General features: G+C 37.7%; 1 protein-coding gene across 10 annotated transcripts in view; it reads right to left on the bottom strand.

Moving 5' to 3' along the window:
- Positions 1-1729: 1729 nt before the first annotated feature.
- fat1a (FAT atypical cadherin 1a) overlaps positions 1730-20410 on the bottom strand; it is a 182572-nt gene continuing 163891 nt past the window's right edge. For 2 of the 10 annotated variants that reach the window (XM_061912899.1, XM_061912926.1), the window contains 4 exons: positions 17079-17737; positions 14176-14310; positions 7717-7752; positions 1730-2898 (listed from right to left, as the gene is read on the bottom strand). In XM_061912899.1, coding sequence (XP_061768883.1) covers positions 2309-2898; positions 7717-7752; positions 14176-14310; positions 17079-17737 — 1420 coding nt within the window. In that variant the 3' untranslated portion in view covers positions 1730-2308. The other 8 variants (XM_061912907.1, XM_061912934.1, XM_061912916.1 and 5 more) reach the window with 7 other exon arrangements.

Here is a 20410-nt window from a genome sequence, read left to right as displayed (position 1 = left end):
ATATATATCCATTCATTTTCTACCGCTTATTCCCTTTTGGGGTCGCTGGCGCCTACCTCAGCTACAATCGGGCGGAAGGCGGGGTACACCCTGGACAAGTCGCCATCTCATCACAGGGCCAACACAGATAGACAGACAACATTCACACTCACATTCACACACTAGGGCCAATTTTAGTGTTGCCTATCAACCTATCCCCAGGTGCATGTCTTTGGAAGTGGGAGGAAGCCGGAGTACCCGGAGGGAACCCACGCATTCACGGGGAGAACATGCAAACTCCACACAGAAAGATCCCGAGCCTGGATTTGAACCCAGGACTGCAGGATACAGAAACTGAAATTCATTATGATAAATAAATTATGCTGACAATGAATTGAAAAAGTCTTCTAATATTAAAACAATAACATAACGTGTACATATATGTATATATATAGGGCAGTGGTCCCCAACCTTTTGTATCCGCGGACGCTTAATAATTTTTTGATTTTTTTTTTAATTAATTTTTTTTCTTTGTCATGAAAAAGGGGGGTTTTTGTGGTTGGTGCACTAATTGTAAGCGTATATCGTGTTTTTTATGTTGATTTAATAAAAAAATAAAAAAAATAAAAAAAATAAAAACTTTTTTTTTAATAAAAATGAATAAAAAATTATTCTGCGCCCGGTACCAATCGGGCCACGGCTTGGTGGTTGGGGACCACTGATATAGAGTATATATATATATATAGAGAGAGAGAGAGAGAGAGAGAGAGAGAGAGAGAGAGAGAATATATATATATATATATATATATATATATATATATATATATATATATATATATATATATATATATATATATATATATATATATTTATATATATATATATATATATATATATATAAATATATATATATATATGACCCTGTTTATTGTTTATTGAATGGACCCCAAGTCTTCCTGGGGTCCATATAGGAGCATACAAAATTACATACATATAAATATACATATACAAACTGTATACATACATTTATATATACTATATATATGTATACACATATATGTGTATATATACATTATAAAAATGCCTATAGTTCAAAAATAAAAATTTAATTAATTTCCAAATGAGACATTATTACATTAATGACATATTACAGAAAATAATTGACATACGGATGAACATTAAGTGACCTACACAAACAATAAAAAAAAGTTAAATCTAAAAAAAAAGCAATTAAAACATAATAATTAAGATTTAATACATTCACAAATAAATGGTTGATTATTTTTTCACATAACCTGTATACAACATATTTTGTTTTTAGTCTGAAATTAAAAATATACAAACATATACTGTAACTCAGGGGTCCTCAAAACCTTGGGTTAAAATAATTTGGCTGGTGGCTGGGCTGTGTGTGTGTGTGTATATATATATATATATATATATATATATATATATATATATATATATATAGGAGAAAGCCATTTTTAGACAATGTGATTTGTCTGAGCGGAAAATGGATTAGAAAGGACAGATTTTAAAATAAATAAATATATAAAAATATTTAACTTGGGACTTCCTGCGGGCCAGATCTCGAACGCCCCGTAGTTTGGGGACCCCTGCTGTAACTACAGTACTACTGAAATAATTGTGTGTACAAAAATAGAGTGAGAAAAAATCTCCAAACTAAAATTGTAATTGTAGTTTTACTCATGAAGAAATATGAGCAAGGGGGAAAGAGACGTAGAGGAAGTTGTATTTTTGTAGGAATAATTTATTGCCATTAGGAAATCGAGAGCTAGTGGCAGTATTCAATAAAAACCTCAACAAGACACACAAAGACACACGGACACATGAGAAGGTTTCCGTATCCATGACGACTATAAATATCATCATCATCATCATAATCATCATCGGGTCCCGTTTTTCTTGGTGTAAAAATAAAAAGTCCAAATGTACAAAGAAAGAACACGGACAATCTAGTCGTTCACTGAAGACCCCTTATTTTTTCTTCTTTTTTTTTTTTTTTCTTCCTCCAAACACCGACTTTTCTGTGGGTGATATTTCTCATGACCTCACACAAAATAAAAGAATTATCTACAAAACCTAACTTCCAAAATCAAAACTGTACATTTGACATTTACACGGAAACATGTAGAAAAACACCTTTTTGTTTGCTGCGTCGTCCACTTCCTGTGCGGCGACCGCCGACTCGCCGGGCACCGAGTCGGCGGTTCGACTCCCGTGTTGGGCGTGTAGGCTGCGTGGGCGGGGCTAAGACCAAAGGATGCGTTCAGGCGGCTTCAGGCACTTTTTGAGTTTGGATCCAGTGTCAGACTTCAGTGTGCTGCTGGGAGCCCAGCGCCGGGATGGACAGTCGCTCAAAGTGGCCGTCGTCGCCGCTCTCGTAGTCGCTGATCATGGCCTCGGACTCCTCGCAGCACGCCGACATGTCCGAGCAGGAGGCGGTGGACGCGTAGAGCGACACCGACAGGTCGTCCAGGGCGCAGGAGTCCAAGTCCCGCTGGAAACCGCTCCGGTAGCCGGCGGTGGCCAAGGTGGAGGAGGCGGGGGCGTCGGCGTGGGCGTGCTGCGGCAAGTACTGGTTGAGGGCGTACAGCTGAGGCGGGGCGGGGCGCTGCCGCACGCCTTCCGCGTCCATGCCTCGGGTGGACGCTCGCGGCGTGTCGCCGTACTCGGGCGGAGGGGGCGGCGGCAGGTCGTCGCCGGAGGGGAAGTCCTCCGGCGGCGGCGGGAAGTCGCTCTCGATGTCGTAGCCGCCCGGGTAGTAGTCGGTGTCCATGGCGCTGGGGTCGCCGTACAAAGCGGCGGGCGGCGACTCCACCACCTCGTACTGCGGGAACTCCTTGATGCCCGGCAGCTGGACACTCGGCATCCAATCAGACGTGTCCCAGTGGTAGCCTGGGCCGGAAAGGGGCGGGGCATAAGTGTTAGCGTTCTCCCCGGCCGACGTTCACGTTCTTTGATGTTAACGTTGAAAAGCATGCCACACCACTTCTTCGTTAATGAACCACACCTTGACCGACCACACAAAACACAACAAATAGCCACGTTTCCACCAAGCCATACTTCGCCTTTTTCCACAACGGTTTCAAAATGGAATGAAAATAATCCGATCTTTTGTTTAGCTAACAGTTTAATAACTTCAAACAATATGGGTCATTTTTTGTATGCTACCTACGTAGCTATAAGGAATGATAAGCAGAAATATACTTCAGAAAGATCACAAATTTCCGTTTATTTTTCTTAAACACAATTTTTTTTTGTTTTTTTTTTCTGTTGTGACCATAGCGACTTAGCAAGAAAAAATAATAATATAACAAAAATAAATACACCAACAGTTTTAAAATGGAATGAATATAACTTTAAACAAGATTGGTCATTTTTCGTAAACTAGCTGCGTAACTATAAGGAATAATAACCAGAAATATACTTCGGAAAGATCACACATTTTCGTTTTTTGGCATTTTCAGTCAACAGTTTATCTTTTAAACACAATTTTTTGGTTTTTTTTCGGCAGCGCTGCGTTGTGACATAGCGACTTAGCCAGAAACAATATTAATACAACAAAAGTGAATACACCAACAGTTTTAAAAGGAGTGAACATAATCCGATCTTTTGTTTAGCTAACAGTTTAATAACTTCAAACAATATGGGTCATTTTTTGTACGCTACCTACGTAGCTATAAGGAATGATAAGCAGAAATATACTTCGGAAAGATCACGAATTTCCGTTTATTTTTCTTATACACAATTTTTTCGTTTTTTTTTCTGTTGTGACCATAGCGACTTAGCCAGAAACAATAATAATATGACAAAAATAAATACACCGACAGTTTTAAAATGGAGTGAACATAATCCGATCTTTTGATTAGCTAACAAGTTTAGTAAATTTAAACAAGATTGGTCATTTTTCGTGAAATAGCTGCGTAACTATAAGGAATAATAACCAGAAATATACTTCGGAAAGATCACACATTTCAGGTTTTTTTTGCATTTTCAGTCAGCTGTTTATCTTTTAAACGCAATTGTTTGTTTTTTTTCGGCAGCGCTACGTTGTGACCATAGCGACTTAGCCAGAAACAATAATAATATAACAAAAATAAATACACCAACAGTTTTAAAATGGAGTGAACATAATCCGATCTTTTAATTAGCTAACAGTTTAGTAACTTTAAACAAGATTGGTCATTTTTCGTAAACTAGCTGCGTAACTATAAGGAATAATAACCAGAAATATACTTCGGAAAGATCACGCATTTCCGTTTTTTGGCATTTTCAGTCAACTGTTAATCTTTTAAACGCATTTTTTTTTTTTTCGGCAGCGCTGCGTTGTGACATAGCGACTTAGCCAGAAACAATATTAATATAACAAAAATGAATACACCAACAGTTTTAAAAGGAGTGAACATAATCCGATCTTTTGTTTAGCTAACAGTTTAATAACTTCAAACAATATGGGTCATTTTTTGTACGCTACCTACGTAGCTATAAGGAATGATAAGCAGAAATGTATTTCGGAAAGATCACAAATTTCCGTTTATTTTTCTTATACACAATTTTTTCGTTTTTTTTTTCTGTTGTGACCATAGCGACTTAGCCAGAAACAATAATAATATGACAAAAATAAATACACCAACAGTTTTAAAATGGAGTGAACATAATCCGATCTTTTGATTAGCTAACAGTTTAGTAACTTTAAACAAGATTGGTCATTTTTCGTAAACTAGCTGCGTAACTATAAGGAATAATAACCAGAAATATAGTACGGAAAGATCACACATTTCAGTTTTTTTTTGCATTCTCAGTCAGCTGTTTATCTTTTAAACACAATTTTTTGTTTTTTTTCATCAGCGTTAAGTTGTGACATAGCGACTTAGCCAGAAACAATATTAATATAACAAAAATGAATACACCAACAGTTTTAAAAGGAGTGAACATAATCCGATCTTTTGTTTAGCTAACAGTTTAATAACTTCAAACAATATGGGTCAATTTTTGTACGCTACCTACGTAGCTATAAGGAATGATAAGCAGAAATATACTTCGGAAAGATCACGAATTTCCGTTTATTTTTCTTAAACAATTTTTTTTTTTTTTTTCTGTTGTGACCATAGCAACTTAGCCAGAAACAATAATAATATAACAAAAATAAATACACAGTTTTAAAATGGTGTGAACATAATCCGATCTTTTGATTAGCTAACAAGTTTAGTAAATTTAAACAAGATTGGTCATCTTTCGTAAACTAGCTGCGTAACTATAAGGAATAATAACCAGAAATATAGTTCGGAAAGATCACACATTTCAGGTTTTTTTTGCATTTTCAGTCAGCTGTTTATCTTTTAAACACCATTTTTTGTTTTTTTTCGTCAGCGTTACGTTGTGACATAGCGACTTAGCCAGAAACAATATTAATATAACAAAAATGAATACAGCAACAGTTTTAAAAGGAGTGAGCATAATCCGATCTTTTGTTTAGCTAACAGTTTAATAACTTCAAACAATATGGGTAATTTTTTTGTACGCTACCTATAACTATAAGGAATGATAAGCAGAAATATACTTCGGAAAGATCACAAATTTCCGTTTTTTGGCATTTTTAGTCAACTGTTTATCTTTTAAACGCAATTGTTTTTTTTTTCGGCAGCGCTACGTTGTCACCATAGCAACTTAGCCATAAATAATAATAATATAACAAAAATAAATACATTTCAAGTTGCTTTTTTCACCAACAGTTTCAAAATGGAATGACAATAATCCGATCTTTTGTTTAGCTAACAGTTTAGTAACTTCAAACAAGACTGGTCATTTTTCGTACGGTAGCTGCGCAGCTATAAGACATAATAACCAGAAATATACTTCGGAAAGATCACGCATTTCCGTTTTTTGGCATTTTCAGTCAACTGTTAATCTTTTAAACACAATTTTTATTTTTTTTCGGCAGCGTTATTTTGTCGCCATAGCAACTTAGTCATAAGTAATAATAATAATAAAACAATAATAAATACATTTCAAGTTGCTTGTTTCAACAACAGTTTCAAAATGGAATGAAAATAATCCGATCTTTTGTTTACTTAACTTCAAACAAAAGAAACCATTTTTCGTACAGTAGCTACGTAGCTATAAGACATAACAAGCAGAAATATACTTCGGAAAGATCACGCATTTCTGTTTTTTGGAATTTTCAGTCAGCAGTTTATCTTTTAAACACAATTTTTAGGTTTTTTTCCGGCAGCGTTCCGTTGTGACCATAGCAACTTCCGTCTGCTCCAACGTTGATTCCGTTGACTTGTTTTTCGTCAATAGTCATAACTTAAAATGTGTAATTTCAAAAATAAACATAAAAATAATTCAAAGTTATCTTTTAAAGACAATTTTTTGTTTTTTTTCGGCAGTGCTACATTGTCACCTTAGCGACTTGGCCATAAATAATAATAATATAACAAAATAAATACATTTGAAGTTGTTTTTTTCACCAACAGTTTCAAAATGGAATAAAATAATCCGATCTTTAGTTTACCGTACAGTTTGGGTAACTTAAAACAAAATAGGTCATTTTTCGCACGCTAGCTACATAGCTATAAGACATAATAACCAGAAATATACTTCGGAAAGATCAAGCATTTATGTTTTTTGGGGGATTTTCAGTGAACTTTAATCTTTTAAACACAATTTTTAAGTTTTTTTCAGCAGTGCTACGTTGTGACCATAGCGACTTAACAATAAATAATAATTATATAACAAAAATAAATACATTTCAAGTTGCTTGTTTCACCCACAGTTTTAAAATGGAATAAAATAATCCAATCTTTTGTTTACTTGACAGTTTAGTAACTTCAAACAAAAGCGGTCATTTTTTTTTATGCTAGCTTTGTAGCTATAAGGAATGATAACCAGAAATATACTTCGGAAAGATCATACATTTCCGTTTTTTTTGCATTTTCAGTCAGCTGTTGCAAAAAGGACCAATAAAAGCTAAAAAATTACTCCTAATGCTAATTCAGTTGACGTCAAATTGTTGTTGTTTTTATTGATTTTTTTGTGTTTAGTGCACTAAAATAATTAAGTTTGTGATAATACGACATTCTCAATTAAGGAGATACGGCAGATTATAAAGCAAAATCAAACTTTTGACAATTGCAGATAATGTCGCATTCTGCTTCGCTGGGTTCGATGTTACGCTGTTACGTCGTCACGTTTTAGTTATGTAGCTGTAAATATTCCGATCAAATCGTTTTTTTCTTTTGTTTTTGTATTTGTGAAAACTCAACGCTAAATAGAAAATGAATAAGGCATTTTTTTATATAAAAGTTACGATGCTATGCTAGCTTCGATGCTATCTGTCGAGAGAAAAAATGTGGCTTTAAACAATTACAACACATTACGATGTTTTGTTTGTTTTTCTTTGCTGGTGCAGCTAGCGCCAAAAGAAGCCAGATTAGAAGTGACACGCTACCAACGTGGCGACTGAACCGGACCGCTCGGTGGAAACATTGCGTGGTGGCAACGACTCAACGATTTTCCAGTTAGTCACCGAACAAAATCCTGAGGCTAACGACACGACATCAAAACATGCACGGCGACACAACGGGTAATCTTCGTGGTACTTCAAAGCCGGGTTAGCATTAGCTTGTAGCTTTGAGGTTAGTTAGTGGTTAAAGGGTGGGGGGTGGGAGGGGGGCACACCGGGCAAAGGAAGAGCAAAGAAAAAGTCACCTCTCGGGTTCTTGAGGTCATGAGCCAAAAAAGACTCTTTGAAGAAGAGAGAAAACACGTTAAAAAACAACTGGAGAGGAAAGAATGATGCTAACATCACAGTGCAAGGCGAGGGAAACAAGGAAGAGGAAAACTACATCTGTGGACATTTTCTTACACTTTTTCTGCTTGTTGGCTAGCAAACCAGCAGTGTAAGACAATGGCACCTGTGCTACAACGACAACATCGAGGACGACAACAACAACCACGACAGTACCTTCTCCTTCCACCGTGCCAACAATGGCGTTGGCAAAGTGGATGACAGTCACTATGGAGGCTTGTGAGGATGACAGTGGATGAAAAGATGCAGCATTAGCACAAATGCTTGCAGAGACCATGACAACTATCTCATATTGTGACGACAACACACTAACACACTAGGGAACAACACACAATGTCAGTGGAACTAATGGTGGGCATCAAAAGTACTTTTTGGGGGTCTATTTGGACTACTGTGAGGACTTAAAGTGCAGTACATGACAACCACAACACTGCTGCTTTATATGATTATTATTATTTCTGTCATTTTAGCTGAAGAAGTGGCGATAGAAGTTTGGGGTTGAAAATAAATTGATTAAAAAAAATATTTTGCAGACTTTCTATAGTCATTTCTGCATCATTTAAAAAAATACTGTATACAAACATATATGTTATTATGTACTATCATTTATTTGGAGTATAAACAATATTACGTCATTTAAAATGTATTTACAATTGAACAGCATCTTTTGTTTCAATCCCAAAATACTTTGACTGAATAATAATTAAATACAAATATTAAAATAAAAACATGTTAAGTTTTTGGGGGGATGATAGGCATTATTTAAAAAAAAAAAAAAACATAATAAATTACACCAAGTGTAAATAGTTATTTTTTCCATGTATATTTTTATGTACTTGATAGAAATGGTAAACATATTTAGCTCCTTAGTTGTTGTTTTTTGTTATTTACATTTGTTATGTATTTATTATTTTCAATATTAATTACTTTAAATATTCTGAATAAAAAAGAAAAACATGTAGTGTCTGTTGCTATGTTCAACTTTTTTTTTCTTTTTAACATACATTTACTTAAAAAAAATATATATATAATATGAACAGTTATTTCAATGAAAACAAATATTCCTTCACTTACACATAAACCATTACATTTTTCAAGAGTAATATCAGTTATATTATACTATATTTATAATATTTAAAAAAAATTAAATAATCTTTTAATCTTTTACATACTATTTCAATTACTATTTATAATATACTGTATCATATATACGGTTAAAAAAAAAAATATATATATATATATGAACTATGAAGTCTCATATAAATTATGATTGAATTAGACTATATATATTATATTTAATAATGTATTTAAAAATAGTAAATAAATACAAAATATTACATTGAAATAGTTTTGTGTTTTTGTTAAATTTACAGGTGATTAAGTGCGGGGACATGTTTTTTTTTTAATACATAAGTGTAAATAGTTATGTTTCCATATATATTTGTTTCTACAGTTACTTTGCTCTTTTTTTTATACCATACATTTACTTTACTAAAATAATAATATTGATAATATATGAATAAAAACAAATAATCCTTTACTTACACATAAGCTATTCAATTTTCCCCGGGTAATCTCAATTATATTACACTATATTCACAATATTCTAAATACTTTTTGAATGTTTGTTTCAACCACTATCTGCTATTTTATTTATATTTCTGTTTAATTTGAAATCTTTTCACAGTGAAAAATCTAAATATTTTTATTCATATGAACTTGAAACGGGTTTTTGTGTTTTTGTTAATTTGACAAATTGGCATGGGGGTGTTAAGCTTTTTTTTTTTAATAAATTATACTGTACAAAGTAACAGTAGTTCCAATATATAATGAAGCTACTGTTACTTTCTACTTTTAAATCTACTTCAATAAAATAATAGATATAATATGAATAATTCTTTGAAGAAAAAAAAAACATTCATTTACACATAAGCTATTCAATTTTCCCAGAGTAAACACAATTGTATTACACTATATTTATAATATTAAAAAAATAACAATAATTATTGTGTACTATTTTAATTACTATTTCTGTAGTTTTGGTTTATTTTTACATGTTTCAATTTCACTGTGGAAAATCCCAATGGTTTAGCTAATACTGATACTAAAATATAACATCATAAATCATTTTACCTGCAGTCTAATGGCGTCACATTAAAAGTCTACGAGCACAATAACACAAATAGACACCGGGGGACGCTAGTGACAGCACAGATGTGGGAAATATAAAAACATAAATGAAATTCCCCAGGGATATGAAACAAGAGGGCGTAAATGAGAAGGATGATGTGTCATTTTCTTTTTGCGATGACGACTAATGAAAGTTCTGATGATTTGTGAGCGACACAAACTACACACATTTTATAATGACCCCAATACAAGAGCTGCACCAAAAACATGCATATTTTAACGCTCACTTCCCACCATATTTTAACTTCCTCATCGCTAAATACCGTCATGAAAATATTAAAAAAGAACTCTGAGTGTGAAGCAGCACACTTGTACAGCACTCACATTAGCGGGACAAAACAAAAACATTGTTCGTTTGAAGAGCTAAAAGGGACTTTTTGTCGTCGTTCTACAAACCCCGTTTCCATATGAGTTGGGAAATTGTGTTAGATGTAAATATAAACGGAATACAATGATTTGCAAATCCTTTTCAACCCAGTTTCAGTTGAATATGCTACAAAGACAACATATTTGATGTTCAAACTCATACTTTATTTTTTGCAAATAATAATTAACCTACAATTTCATGGCTGCAACACGTGACAAAGTAGTTGGGAAAGGGCATGTTCACCACTGTGTTACATCACCTTTTCTTTTAACAACACTCAATAAACGTTTGGGAACTGAGGAAACTAATTGTTGAAGCTTTGAAAGTGGAATTCTTTACTATTCTTGCTTATTGTACAGCTTAAGTTGTTCAACAGTCCGGGGTCTCCGCTGTCGTATTTTACGCTTCATAATGCGCCACACATTTTTGATGGGAGACAGGTCTGGACTGCAGGCGGGCCAGGAAAGTACCTGCACTCTTTTACTACGAAGCCACGCTGTTGTAACACGTGGCTTGGCATTGTTTTGCTGAAATAAGCAGGGGCGTCCATGATAACGTTGCTTGAATTACAACATATGTTGCTCCAAAACCTGTATGGACCATTCAGCATTAATGGTGCCATCACAGATGTGTAAGTTACCCATTCCTTGGGCACTAATACACCCCCATACCATCACAGATGCTGGCTTTTGAACTTTGCGCCTATAACAATCCGGATGGTTATTTTCCTCTTTGTTCCGGAGGACCCCACGTCCACAGTTTCCAAATGTAATTTGAAATGTGGACTCGTCAGACCACAGAACACTTTTCCACTTTGCATCAGTCCATCTTAGATGAGCTCGGGCGGCGTTCCTGGGTGTTGTTGATAAATGGCTTTCGCTTTGCATTGTAGAGTTTTAATTTGCACTTACAGATGTTGCGACCAACTGTAGTTACTGACAGTGGTTTTACGAAGTGTTCCTGAGCCCATGTGGTGATATCCTTTACACACTGATGTCGGTTTTTTATGTAGTACCGCCTGAGGGATCAAAAGTCCGTAATATCATCGCTTACGTGCAATGATTTCTCCAGATTCTCTGAACCTTTTGATGATTTTATGGACCGTAGATGCTAAAATCCCTAAATTCCTTGCAATAGCTCGTTGACAAATGTTGTTCTAAAACTGTTTGACAATTTGCTTACAAAGTGGTGACCCTGACCCCATCCTTGTTTGTGAATTACTTAGCATTTCATGGAAGCTGTTTTTGTACCCAATCATGGCACCCACCTGTTCCCAATTAGCCTGCACACCTTTATCAGTATTTATTGCCACCTTTCCCAACTTCTTTGTCGCCTGTTGCTGGCATCACATTCAAAAGTTAATGATTATTTGCAACAACAAAAAAATGTTTATCAGTTTGAACATCAAATATGTTGTCTTTGTAGCATATTCAACTAAAAATGATTTGCAAATCATTGTATTCCGTTTATATTTACATCTAACACAATTTCCCAACTCATATGGAAACGGGGTTTGTAAAAAAAGTCGGATTTTCTTCGGAGCTCTTGCATTGGATGCCATGAGTGGGTGCAGCTTGTGTGCTGATGTGACTGGGAGGACACAACACAACACGTGCTGAGTACCATTGGGACACGCTCCTTCACGTTTGCTTCAAGGACAAAAAAAGAAAGATAAAACACAAAAAACGGCATGCTGAAATTAAAATAGCCAGCGTGCGCCAACAAACATGGCTGAAGTCGAGCAAACGGAATGAGGGGGGGAAGGAAATAAATGTCGGGGACTCATCATCATCATCATCATCATGCTTTTGTGTTCTTTTGCAAACATCCCAGGAGAATTCCAACAGTGCACGTCTGCTTCCGCCGGCAGGGTGCGGGAACTTACGAGGTTGGAGCCCTTTTATGTTTAAAAGCGTGTTCTGGACCTGTGGACCGATTTGATCCAAATGGGAGCTGAGCCCCGCCCCCCGCAGCCGAGAGGTTGGAGAAAAAGAGAAAAAGAACATGTGACCCAGAGAGACGCCACCGACGGTGGGCTGTCGACGTTGTGAGCATGCGAGGAAGGCACGTTAGCACGACATAACACTCGTAAAATGTTTAAAACGTGACCAGAAAATCTGACTTAATAGTTTGCTCTGAAACCTTTCAGGATTTTTTTGCAGCTTTACTAACGATCCGTTCAGCAAACAAGCTAACCAAGCACATACTTGCCAACCCTCCCTTATTAACCCGGGAGACTCCCAAAGTTCAGTGCCCCTCCCGAAAATCTCCCAGGGTAAACATTCTCCCGAATTTCCACCCGGACAACAATATTGGGGGCGTCCTCTCTCCCCTGAAAAGGAGAATATTATATATGTCTCCGTTATCCATAGGTTTATTTTTAACCCATAAAGTAGGCAGCCAGGGAGCTATTTCTCAGCCGACACGTTAATACACTGATACACAACATCCGGATTCCCATCATGCATTGCTTCAAAACTACGGCAATTAGTAATGACCAAAAAAACATAACAGAGACGAAGCAGAAAAACGAAAAAGAGACATGGAGACGACGAGTAAGAAGAAGAAGTACGCTTGCAAGATCCAAAATGATGGGAAAATGTTGTAAATCAGACTTCTACATTGAACACGGTGGCTGAACGGATATAATCGTTCATCAACTGATTATTTACAGTGGGGCAAAAAACTATTTAGTCAGCCACCGATTGTGCAAGTTCTCCCACTTAAAATGATGACAGAGGTCTGTAATTTTCATCATAGGTACACTTCAACTGTGAGAGACAGAATGTGGAAAAAAAATCCAGGAATTCACATTGTAGGAATTTTGAAGAATTTATTTGGAAATAATGGTGGAAAATAAGTATTTGGTCAACCATTCAAAGCTCTCACTGATGGAAGGAGGTTTTGGCTCAAAATCTCACGATACATGGCCCCATTCATTCTTTCCTTAACACGGATCAATCGTCCTGTCCCCTTAGCAGAAAAACAGCCCCAAAGCATGATGTTTCCACCTCCATGCTTCACAGTAGGTGTGGTGTTCTTGGGATGCAACTCAGTATTCTTCTTCCTCTAAACACGACAAGTTGAGTTTATACCAAAATGGATACATGGATGATACAGCAGAGGATTGGGAGAATGTCATGTGGTCAGATGAAACCAAAATAGAACTTTTTGGTATAAACTCAACTCGTCGTGTTTGGAGGAAGAAGAATACTGAGTTGCATCCCAAGAACACCATAACTACTGTGAAGCATGGGGGTGAAAACATCATGCTTTGGGGCTGTTTTTCTGCTAAGGGGACAGGACGATTGATCCGTGTTAAGGAAAGAATGAATGGGCCCATGTATCGTGAGATTTTGAGCAAAAACCTGCTTCCATCAGAGAGAGCTTTGAATGGTTGACTAAACACTTATTTTCCACCATAATTTACAAAAAAAATCTTTAAATTCCTACAATGTGAATTCCTGGATTTTTTTTTCCACATTCTGTCTCTCACAGTTGAAGTGTACCTATGATGAAAATTAAAGACCTCTGTCATCATTTTAAGTGGGAAGACTTGCACAATCGATGGCTAACTAAATACTTTTTTGCCCCACTGTATATATAAAAATATATATATATAAGAAATACTTGAAAATAAATACCACCATCTGCCGGATTCAGAGGTCTCAAGGTTGGCAAGTATGACCTAGCATGATGTTGCTAATGGAGCGTAATTTTAGCACCTTAGCTCGTGTTGCTAACATGTGTAGTATACAACACACAGGACCATGAATGGTAGTACTATAGTGTAGGATTATACCGTTGTCGTCGCAGGACTCGGACTGGAAGGAGCTGAGCGACTGGACCTCGGACATGCTGCCCCTGGTGTTGTAAGGGTGACCGGCGCTGTCCTCCACCGGCTTCTTGGTCACACAGTCCAGGTCCACCACCTTAGCTGAGAGACCAAAAGACACAGTTGTTGTATTTAGTAAATGACATTTGTGGCGTCCCCTATTCCTATTCCTATTCCTATTCCTAGACCTACTCGGTGGCCTAGTGGCTAGAGTGTCCGCCCTGAGATCGGTAGGTTGTGAGTTCAAACCCCAGCTGAGTCATACCAAAGACTATAAAAACGGGAGCCATCACCTCTCTGCTTGGCACTCAGCATCAAGGGTTGGAATTGGGGGTCAAATCACCAAAAATGATTCCCGGGCGCGGCCACCGCTGCTGCTCACTGCTCCCCTCACCTCCCAGGGGGTGATCAAAGACGAAGGGTCAAATGCAGAAGGGTCAAATAATTTAGCAAGACCACGTGTGTGTGTGACAATCATTGGGACTTTAACTTTAACTTTTTAACTATGGGTTGTGTTCAAAATGCTTTGAAAGACTTGTTGGCATGTGTGTACCCTAAATTCCGGATTTTAATGCAACTTTTTTTCCTACGCTTTGAACAATGTGGCTTTTAAAACGGCGCGGCTAATTTATGGATCTTTCTGATGGCCGTAATGCAAATAGTTTTTTTAAAACAAAACAAAACAAGCAAGCGAAGACACTGAAAAGGTGTTATTGTGATGCTATGGTGCTATCTTTTGGACAAGTTTGCTCACTGCAGGTGCTGCATTGCCCTTCTGTATAGGCTGAGCTTTCAACCAGTTGTAGTAGTTTATAATCGTTTGGATTTTTCATTCATCACACCAAACACTGTAAGTTTTACAATATAACTAAAACTGTTAATACTTACTCAACTCTCTGTAGGAGTGTTTTATTCATATTTGTACATGATATCGTAATCTAATCGAGCTAGCGTCATTAGGATTAGCTAATGTGCTAACACCTATTACGAGTGTCTGAGTTAGTAATATTAACTTATCGTGGCATTCTTCTCGCGTTGTTTCAGTTTCACAAATTCCTTAGTAAATTCCCCAAAACGTCACAGTGGAGTTATTGAGTCTGTTTAGCTGATTGAAGAGCTCGCTTCCACAGCTAGTGGTTTCATGACTTCTATTTTGTTTGATCCCCCGTTTTACTGCCTTGTTACAGGCACCGTTTGGAAAAATTTAAGGTATGGAAATGAACATTTACAGAATATTTATGTGTAAATAACTCACTTCACAACATATTTATCTGCCACCTATATAAACTGGTGCGGCCAATATATGGAAAAAATATATATTCCAAACGCTCTACAGTAATAAGTATATAGTGCAACCTCCACATATGAACCCCTTGTTGTACAAACCTTTTGGTTTACGAACCACCGTTCGAATAAATATATGTTGGTTCGAAAGGTTTCATCCATCCATATTGTGCCCAGCAGCACATCCATGAGTGTTGTTGTTAGCTACTCTGCTACGTTGTGTGCTTTCATGGCATTTGTCTTGTTTTGCTCAATATGATGCTAAAGAAAAAAATGAGCAAGCGATGTGCAGTTTGAACCATCCAGGGAGTATACACAGCGTTGTCGACACTGCCTCCCCTTCCTGCCCCTCTCTTACGCTGAACACCAAGAAGATTAACCGACAATGTGAAGTTGATTTGTTTTAATATTCCTAACCATTGTAGCAACCTGGCTGTTAAGAGTTAAGGACTTTTCTGATTTCTAACTGTGAGCGCACCACATTGCTAGTGTCGGCAGGGTGGCTACAAGCGAGGACAGGCCATCTATTTGTTGTTGTTTTTACTTTGTTATGAACAAAAACATTGATCTATCACCCCCTTTGTGTTTGTTTGATATACAGTACTGTATACCGCTTGATGTGTTTAAATTGTACAAACGTTTGGTAAAATGTGGAAGTTTTTCGAGGCTGCAACCAATTATTTCATGCATAATTTTGCTTCAATATACCGTATTTTTCGGACTATAAGTCACAGTTTTTTAATAGTTTGGCCAGGGGTGCGACTTATACTCGGGAGCGACTTATGTGTGAAATTATTACCACATTACCGTCAAATATCAAATAATATTTAGCTCATTCACGTAAGAGACTAGACGTATACGATTTCAAGGGATTTATCTAATAGGAGTGACAGATTGTTTGGTAAACGTATAGCATGTTCTATATGTTATAGTTATTTAAATGACTCTTACCATAATATGTTATGTTAACATACCAGACACCTTCTCAGTTGGTTATTTATGCGTCATATAACGTACACGTATTCAGCCTGTTGTTCACTGTTCTTTATTTATTTTAAATTGCCTTTCAAATGTCTATTCTTGGTGTTGGATTTTATCAAATACGTTTCCCCCAAAAATGTGACTTATACTCCAGTGCGACTTATATGTGTTTTTTTCCTTCTTTGTTATGCATTTTCGGCAGGTGGGACTTATACTCCAGAGCGACTTATACTCCAAAAATACGGTACACACTTTTCTATTTGCTACACCCTGTTCTAGAACCAATTAAGTTTGTAAATCCGAGCATCACTGTATTCTCAAAGCTGCATCATCATTAGACAAAGGGCTAATGACTTATTTGCAATTAGTTGCTAAGTCCCGCCCTTTTGCTTGATGGCGGCAATTATCTTGCTGAAATTTGACGCACATGTGCTTGCCAGTCCACTAGATTTCAAGGTGATGCCACAAAAAAATGGGTTGTTTTTCTTGTAGAGCACATTGAGCTGTGTGAGAAATTTCAAGTCAGTCTCATCAATAGAGGTTAACACCAGTGTTGTCAGATTAAAAAATGAAAGTTAGCGGGAAATACGTTGGCTAAAACTTACCGTCGTAGTCGTAATCCCAGTTGGGTTTCTGGATGGAGTCACTGTCCGACACGGAGTTGGAAGGCGGCGGAGGAGGCAGATTGGGCGCCACGCTGCACACCGCCACCGTCTTGCGGTGTCCGTGCACCAAATCCGGGTTGAAGGTGGTGAACTCCGGGTGCTCGGGTATGGTGGAGCCCTCGAAGGAGTTGCGGTCCAGGTTGTTGCGTGAGTCGCTGGGGATGCTGGGCGTGTAGGAGATGGGTCGCACGGGCACCTGGGGCGGGATGTCCGAGTACACGTTCTTGTTGAACTTGGCGTCAAAGTACGGTCTCTGCAGGAAGGAGTGAGGTACGTTGGAGCTTCCGGGCCGCTTGTCGTCGTCATCGTCGTCGTCGTCGTCCGACTTGGACTTGGCGCGGCACGCCCGCTTGCGGATGATGATGAAGAAGAGCACCAGGATGAAGATGCTGGACACGAAGATGACGATGCCCACCACCTCCTCCAGGCCGATGTTCCAGGAGGTGGAGACCAGCTCGTTGCGGACCTCGGCGCGCAGATCGCACGCTTGCCCGCCGAAGCCCAGGGAGCAGTTGCACTTGTAGGAGCCGTACGTGTTCTGGCACTGACCTCCGTTGGCGCACGGATTTGTCACGCACTCGTCCACGTCGCTAAGGCACCTGGGGAAAATTAAGGCAGAATTATGAAGTGGGCCGTTACTTAAATCCCTTAAACAGAAAAAGGTTGACAAACGTGCTGTATCGTGAAATTCACGTCCAAACCGATACGGTACCGATGGATACATACTTAGATGATGATACCGGTACTCAATTTTCTGAACTTTTGTGTGTTAAAGGCCTACTGAAATGAGATTTTCTTATTTAAACGGGGATAGCAGGTCCATTCTATGTGTTATACTTGATCATTTCGCGATATTGCCATATTTTTGCTGAAAGGATTTAGTAGAGAACATCTACAATAAAGTTCGCAACTTTTGGTCGCTAATAAAAAAGCCTTGCCTGTAACGGAAGTCGCAGACGATGCGCGCGTGACGTCACGGGTTGTGGAGCTCCGCACATCTGAACATTGTTTACAATCAAAGCCACCAGCAGCGAGAGCGATTCGGACCAAGAAAGCAACGATTTCCCCATTAATTTGAGTGAGGATGAAAGATTTGTGGATGAGGAAAGTTAGAGTGAAGGACTAGAAAAAAAAAAGACAGGGCAGTGGGAGCTATTCAGATGTTATTAGACACATTTACTAGGATAATTCTGGAAAATCCCTTATCTGCTCATTGTGTTACTAGTGCTGTAGTGAGATTATACTGTCGTACCTGAAAGTCGGAGGGGTGTGGCCACGGGTGTAGTGACTGCCAGTGTCTCTGAGGGAAGCCACACAGCTTCCTCTTCGACAGGTGCATGAGGAACGACGCAAGCTCCGCTCATGTCTACAGTAAGAGCCGACCTATTACCACAATTTTATCACCGGTTGACATGTGGTCGGGAACCATGTTTGCTTGACCGCTCTGTTCCATAGTAAAGCTTCACCTTCAGGAATGTAATCAAGAAAACACCGGCTGTGTTTGTGTTGCTAAAGGCAGCTGCAATACACCGCTTCCCACCTACATCTTTCTTCTCTGATGTCTCCATTATTAATTGAACAAATTGCAAAAGATTCAGCAACACAGATGTCCAGAATACTGTGTAATTATGCAATTAAAGCAGACTACTTATAGCGCGGATCGGGCTGGAAAAAAATGTTCGCTACAACCCGAGACATCACGCGCACGCGTCATCATACCGACGTTTTCAACACAGAATACTTTGCGCGAAATTTAAAATTGCAATTTAGTAAACTAAAAAGGCCGTATTGGCATGTGTTGCAATGTTAATATTTCCTCATTGATAAACTATTGGTTGGTAGTAGTGGGTTTCAGTAGGCCTTTAATGAGTTAATAAATGTTATTTTGTTTGATTATAAAACCAACACTTTTTATGTGTCCCTGATGTGGGATCTGAACCAAGGATGTCGATATGGCTTGTGCAGCCCTTTGAGACACTTGTGAATTAGGGCTACTGTATATGAATAACCATTGATTGATTGATTGATGTAACATTTGACTTTGATAACTGTGCTGTCCAGTTTGTTGGATCTTGTTTACTTTTCTTTTCCGTAGTCAGGAAATAGTATTTGCCATCACGTTGAATGTGCCAGTCTTGTCTTTTGTTGAGTCCTACAAAGTGTTAATACTGTAATGCTGTTTGATCCTAACGTGAATCTTAGTTGTACCAATTTTGGAGGTGTTCAAATAGCCATGTAAAATTGCTAATGCTCATCAGTAACATGTATATGGCATAGCCAATGTAAATTAGCACCGACTGAGTTACGGAGCAAAGTTGGTTCCATGAACCAAGGCACTTGCTCTCTGGTAACCAAAAAGCAAAACGTGGTCACTGATCAGTGGGAATGACACGCTAACAGTACAAAAGTTTGGTTGTGCCATCTTGTTGTTTTGCGGTTAATTCTTTGCATGGAGTGAGAAAAGGAAGTCAAAATGAAGAAATTGTGGATAAAAGAGGAAAAGCCACCCGGACACTATGGTCATTTTTTTGGATTATTTAAAACAACCCGTAATGTGGTCTATAAATGATCCAAGGCGCTCATCCCCACAAAGACCAGTAATAACGCACCATCTTAGCCGCGCTCACCCTTTAGAGCACACCTGTATCTTCCTGGCACTAAACCTGCATATAAATAGTTCTTCTCAGGTTTCTCTATGTTTACATGTTCACACTTTGCACTATTTTCTTACACTTTATTAAGCACTTATTACATATTTCTTATTTTTGCACCTTAATTTTAAGAGCTTATTGTTAAGTGATTTTTGGAATTTTGTTTACATTGGTTGTTTCCCATGCTTGTGTTAACATTTCCTTTCCTTGCTGCCTTGATAGCTGAAGGGATTATAATCAGAAGGTTACATTTGAAATAAAAATGTTTACATTAAATCATTTTTTATCCTGATCCTTACTTTCGATGGATCATGAAAAATATTAATTTTCATTGATGTCGACCGACATAAAACACTGATATCATGGTATAGTTTTCCCCCATATCAGACTTCAGGATTCAATTTAGAGTTTGCAAAATTTCCTGCATGAAATACTTTCCCGAAACTGTAATCAAAAAACATTTAAAAAAGGATGTACTGTATTATAGGTTTGAGCAGGTGAGAATTAATTAAAAGTAAAAAAAAAGAACCAACACAACCAATGTTGTAACGGCAGTAAGGAACAAACTGCTCAGTCAGCATTAATAGGGCGGATGAGTTGATTGTAGACAGTACGACAAGT

This window comes from Nerophis ophidion, linkage group LG01 (genome assembly GCF_033978795.1).
Source record: "Nerophis ophidion isolate RoL-2023_Sa linkage group LG01, RoL_Noph_v1.0, whole genome shotgun sequence".
NCBI classification, from domain to species: Eukaryota; Metazoa; Chordata; class Actinopteri; order Syngnathiformes; family Syngnathidae; genus Nerophis; species Nerophis ophidion.
The sequence above is the reverse complement of the archived record's forward strand: the minus strand, read 5'-3'. Positions and strand labels throughout refer to the sequence as shown.